At 29.2% G+C, this 6,440-nt stretch overlaps 1 protein-coding gene across 1 annotated transcript in view; it reads right to left on the reverse strand.

The window, feature by feature from the left end:
- The window catches only part of LOC106462662 (protein MCM10 homolog), a 44,825-nt gene that overhangs the window by 21,270 nt on the left and 17,115 nt on the right, over positions 1 to 6,440 (reverse strand). The window contains exons 5-8 of the mRNA XM_022389981.1: positions 5,707 to 5,872; positions 4,438 to 4,599; positions 3,385 to 3,512; positions 1,626 to 1,706 (exon numbers count right to left, since the gene is read on the reverse strand). Of these exons, the coding sequence (XP_022245689.1) occupies positions 1,626 to 1,706; positions 3,385 to 3,512; positions 4,438 to 4,599; positions 5,707 to 5,872 (537 nt within the window). The remainder of the gene's footprint in view (positions 1 to 1,625; positions 1,707 to 3,384; positions 3,513 to 4,437; positions 4,600 to 5,706; positions 5,873 to 6,440) is intronic.

Consider the following 6,440-nt stretch of genomic DNA (forward strand, 5'->3'; position numbering starts at 1 on the left):
AGATCTGGACAGAACCAATTTGACTTCCCTTCTAACCATGAAACTATAAATACTATATTTCTGAATGCACTAAGTGTATGATTTAAGTGGCTTTCTAACTAAGCTATAAATAGGTAAAAAAATTCCATTAGCTGATTGAGCTGAGCACCACAAAAGCAAATAATGAAACTGTGTGTGGCTAAAGATTTCCTGGCCTGGCATCTAAATGAACTATCCTTGTAACAAATCTTATAAATCAGAATCTGCTCTTTCTGTTGATTATAAGTAATTTAACAGCAAATGTCAGTGATTTATTGATCAATTTTTAACTACAGGATGAGAAAGGAGGGCTGTGTCATGCGAGTTTGATTTTCTTGTTTGTATCTCAGTAAAGTAAGAGGCTATAAATTTACATTGTTTGCTTAACAGTATTTACAGTATAAATGTGTAATTGGTAACACATAATGGTAGAAAGAAAATCTAAAATGGGCAATTCAGAGCATCATACAATAGAAAGAAGTGATGACTGAAAATTTATTTAAATACTTCATTTGGAAATTAAGAAATTTAAGCTTATATAATATAAAAATTTTAATTACAAACTACATTTTAATACCAAATTTATTTACATACATTGATAATAAAGTTGTTTAATTAAATTTTTAATATAACTCTATAAAAATGTGGCATGCTCACCTTGACCCACTTGAAACCAGAGGGTTAGATAACAAAAGACATCTAACTTCACATCTAATAACCTTGACTCTGAAAAAAGTGCTAAGCCTACTTTGAATATACTACATTAACACTAATTCAAATTACCATTAGTTTGCTTCAGTAAATTTGTGTTCAGATAATATTTAAACTTTGCTGCTATTTTTCATATTTTAATTTTTTTTAAACCTGAATGGCACTTAAAATATCCATCTGAAACCCTAACTTAGTGTGATTAAAATGATCAATGCAGAGTTTAAAAAGGTAAACTGTAGAACATTTAATATTAATTTTATTTTTTATCTTCAATTACAGTTTAAGAAAAGTTATAAAATAAATTGGCACTACACACATTCATAGTTTTATTATGTGGCCTTATCTAGTAAAACTAAACTACCAACAGTACTTTCTAAAGATCCTTACAAAAAATGGTGATAAAGTTGTCAAAAGCTTACTCTTTTAAAAAATTTGAATTTTGAGCAAAAACTATTTCTTCTTACGACCTCTTGTGAGTCAGAACAAGAAACTATTTGTAAAATAAATGAGATGTTAACCCTATGTACATGGGTGGGGGGTCAAAGTATGCATGCCCCAATCTCATACAGAGTGCAATTTAACATGTTATACTCAGTATAATTTTATTAAGTGTAAAACAATTTTGTAAATAGTGACTGCATAATTTCAAACATTATTATATTTTCAATACAGTAATATAGTTCCCAATAACAAAGTCAATCACATTACTTCACTTAAATCTCAGCTTTTAGAATGAGTCAGTGTTTTAGTTTTTGACAACAAGAGTTCAAAACAATGACTTCACCTAAGTGTTAGAATCAAACAGAAACGTGACATAGCTTTTACAATCTCCAATATGTTTATAAGTTTTTATCTTTGAATGATTAAATCAAAAATTTCAATTACATAATACTTACGAATTCTGGAGTTCAACCCTTTTAGAACTCAATTTTTTGTACTCAGTATGGACATGATATTGGCAAAATTCACAGTGTGCCCTGAAAAAAAAAGAAGTACATATCAGATATTTGAACTTCATGGAAGTGTACCTCTAGTAAGTAATTTTTTGTTGTGCAGTATATAACAGGGATAGGAGACAGTGACTTCAAGTTGTCACTATCTTTTTTAAGCCATTAAAACTGTAACAGAAAACAATTTATATTCAGTAAATCCACTTACTATGATATCAAGACCAAAAGTAGAACATTCTCAAGACAAACATTAAAAAAAAAGATTCTTGTCTAAAATTTCATGAGGTACATGTTGATCTCAATTTAATCTCTCTGCACTTAATTTTTTTTATTACAATAAACTAGCAGATGTACCTGTGAAATGCACAGTGAAAGGTTTTTAAAGTTAACAAATCATTTATATGTTTCATTTACCGATTTTAGAGATAATGGCCATTGTTTCTTTTTATCTATGGCTACATTTTTACTGGTGTTTATGGCTATGTATGCACTTGCGTACTATCTTTGGCATGATCACATCCTGATTGATGTGTAAAATATCAAAAAGAAATAAGATGTCTTATAATAAAGCACACACTATTGACAGGTATTGTTGTGAGGTGTTTATATCAATGAATATTAAATCCCTCAAATGATTATTGAGATTTGAAATTTTTTTAAAACAATTATGAATATAAAGATTGAAAGTACTTAAGAATATAATTATTCATGTCTACTGGGCTTGATTATTTAAATAATGTTATATTTTCTATTTTAGTTATTTTATCAAAAAAGCAATAAATAACATGTGACTTAAACAAATCTCACTTAATATAAGTGTGTCTTGAAAGTATGTATAAAAAATGTGTGACAAAAAAATCCCTCAAATGATTGACGGGATTTGAAAAGTAAATGAAATTGTAGATTTAATGTTTTATCAGTAATAAATAGAAAGTGTTTCTGTTTTTGTCTTAAATATGTCAGTAATGATTGAAAGTACAGACTGTATGTATAGCCTATGTAATGGAAGAGGAAACTGGAGAAGTCCCATCAGTGACCACTCCCACTGACGATCTATATTTAACCATCAGTGGAGCTATGAAATTACATATATTAAAAGAAAAATAACTTCTTGATACATTCCAAGTCATTCCTAGTTGATTAAACCATATTTGACAGGTTCAAGGAGGAATTAAAGGACAAACAAACAAACTTCTCTCAAATTATTGTAGGACTGCAAGAGTTTCTGGCAAAATGAATAATATAAAATGAAATTATTTTTGTGAGCTTACACACTTATGAATTTACTATACAAAATTTTTAATCACTTTATTTTTGTTCAAAATAAATTCACATCCTTGGAGTGGGCTAAAATAGTAACCTTGTCAAAACAGTTGAGAACTCTTACTGTGAAATTAGTGAAAATATTACATGCAAAATATTAACACTCCAAACAAAAACCAGATTTTTGTTCTGTAATCATATTTCACAACCAATGTTTAATTTCTCATTTTACTACATGAAACTTAACTGCTTCCATGTGTAAAACTACACCAACACCTTACTTGTCACTTTTATATGAAATAAATGTACTGAGCTCACCATCTTTTAATTAGATCTGTTGTCAAATGGCTGTGATTCAACATCACCTATGCATGTGGAAACTCTATGTAACTTTCAAAACAGTTTAGACCATTACATCATTTCAAAATTATATGATACTTGCATGTTAACAAAAGCTGAACAGGCTTGCCCATCCTTTCGCTTGCCTTTGCAGTAACCAAAATCTTTAGAACTTCCCATGATCATTAATTTTCCTGGATGATCCACTGTCAGGCTCAAGTCATCAAATTTCTGTAAATAAACAAGATCAAATATAATCAGAAAAACCTGAGTAGCTCATTTATACAGAATCACAAGTAAAGCAGGGAATAATTGCATTCTCTGAAGTGTGCAAAAAAAAAAACTCATACTATTATTGTTAGTTTAGAAACATCTGCTGAGCTCTTTATTTAACAAATAGTATATCATAAAGACCAAAAAATCATCATGACTCAAGATAAGCCTCTAACAGCCTCTACTCTTCATTACAACAGCAGTTAGTTCAAGTTCATAAAAAGCTGAAAAGAATCAAATGACAGAACTTCACCTTTATCAAAAACCTTGAAAATAATTCTTTATCTCAAAGAATGTATTTATAAAATGGATCTATAATTTACTATATTGTAGTTGAACTTTAGCTGATCTTTTTCTTCTACAAAAACAGGTTAGTCAGAACCATTTTGACACTGGCCAGAAGTGATATCAAACTGTTTCTTAACGACTAAGACTACAAAGGAAAGACAAAAGAACTTAAGAGCTTTTATTAAGTAGAAAATATTTTCTAAAAATTTCTCATACAAGTGGATTATTTTTATTTCATGCATACTTTCATCTGTTGTAATTTTTCAATTCACCAGGTTTCGTTGAGTTCAATACTGAGAAAAGAGGGAATTAGATAGTTTATCTTATTAACTGTGCAACCAAAATTATATTTATTTTCCTCCATAACAAAAAACCAGCATTTAAAAAGGGATTAGCCACCAGACTTACACTCTGATAACAATTAACTAATTTTAACAGTTCATTCAGGCAAATCACAAATTTTTTTGTTTATCACAAACTATGACCATTTGCCATAAGAAAACCATGTAATTTTTCAGAACTTAACATTTGTAGATGGCAACTATTAAGACAAAAACCTTACATAAAAAACAAAAAATTATGTAACATATCTTACTGAATTTTCTTTTTCAGGCATTATTGAAGCATTTAAAATTCCAACTACAGTGCCGATGCTTTCTTTCCAATGCTGCTGATAAACTTCTCCAAATAAAAACAGACTTATAACTCTACTGCAGTCTCGAAGATCACTCATTTTCCAAATTGAAAATGTTTTTCCCTGTAGTTTCAGTAAGAAGAATCATGATGTTTATTAAAAAAAAGTTCATTGTGTTACAAAAAATACTCATATTTAAAAACACTCCATAAATAATAAGTTATTAATGCAATAATATTTCTGAATATCTTTATGCTAAATATGCATCACATCAATTTGTCATTCCCATTGAAAACACATAGGGAATACAATCTTCAGGTATTTCTAAACCTTTACATGATTGATGCAACCAGAAAACCCATTAGTACAAGCCTAAAAGAAAATAACCAATAACATCATCCATAGGAAGATCTGTAAAAACTAAAGGAGAATGATTTTTGACATTGTGTGACTAGCACAAGAATAAGGTCAATGCACTCTGAAGTTGGTAATCTGCATGCTATATATCAACAAATGTGCCAAAATGTGTGAAAAATTTGTGAACATGGATTATTTACTTCTCTATAATAATAATAAAAAACAAACACATTTCACATACCAAACATGGAGATCCAAATATCTAAATATCTTCAATTGTCATATGATTTTATAATCTTCATCTCTCAAACCTTAAGCATTATAAGCTCATCAAATTTTCTGTTTTAGCCATGAAGCATAAAAACATGTTCAAGTAAGTTTAGTCAAGTGTAAACATTTCTTTTGGAAGATACAATATAACTGACTGGTAATACCAGCAAAATACCACATTTTCCCCAAACATAAAATCATTTAGTTTTTAGGTCATTCCTAGTTTCAACTTCGGCAATAGCACATTCATCTTCTGAGGGTGAATGAATTAAAATCAAGGGACTTGGAAAATGTAAGTGAATTAATACTTGGGAAAAAAAACCCTAGTAAACTGATTATGACAAGTAGGCATAAATACGTTTCTAAATAGTCAGCTCACCCCCTGCATTCGTATTATCAGTTGCCAAAGTGTTTTCTTTATTGCATTTTTCTAGATTATAACATATGGGTTGATCATTATAATTTGAAATTTATTTCAGCAATTCATCAGTTTCCTTTGATTAATATTTAATATAACATAGTTGTTTTTAAAATTTTCAATTTTATTTGAAAAGTAACTTTTAAGGATTTTACATCTAAAATTGAACCACTTCCTGATCTTACTGTTTTTGATGATGTTTTACTGTCTGTCTTATGTGTGATGACTCCTACTGTTACCCAGTCTCCTTCAATATCTCCTCCTCTCATACAGTTCCGAATAAGAGACATTCGTACCATCCTGCGACCTTCCATTCTGGCTTTCATGACAGTAGAGGATACTAATGGTTTGCTTAAATACAAAAATAAATTTTACTTGAAAATATTAATAATTATGAGAATTAACTTTCTAGAGCTAAACATTCTATAATTTACAATCAAGGGAAAATGATATAATTAAATTATAAGATATGATGAAATAACATTTATGCCAGTAATTTTTACTGTAGTGACATATCAAATTTTTGCATTTCTTATCATTTCTATCTCACTATTTCTCTTTACATTCAGAACTAAACTAGAAGCTATGTGGTGTTTTAATTAAAATGATTTATGTATTAAACAAACTGATTTTTTTCCCTTCTTTCTTTTTGCTGAACTTTTCAAATTTTAACTCTTTTCTTACTTCTGTCTTTACTTTTGCGAATGTTTTGCTATGTTCAACGAAGTTAAAATTCCCCAAGGAAGAAGGATTAAAATGTAAAGATGTTGATGTCATACTGCAGAAAAGGTATGAGCCATGCTTGGATACTGATTCATTCAGGACATAAGAGCCTATGCAGTTCTTCATAGAAATATATACCAAAGGAAACACAACTATTACATTTCTCCTGTGATTATACTGTGTTTGAAGGGTGAAT

This window comes from Limulus polyphemus, unplaced genomic scaffold (genome assembly GCF_000517525.1).
Source record: "Limulus polyphemus unplaced genomic scaffold, Limulus_polyphemus-2.1.2 Scaffold1219, whole genome shotgun sequence".
Taxonomy (NCBI): Eukaryota; Metazoa; Arthropoda; class Merostomata; order Xiphosura; family Limulidae; genus Limulus; species Limulus polyphemus.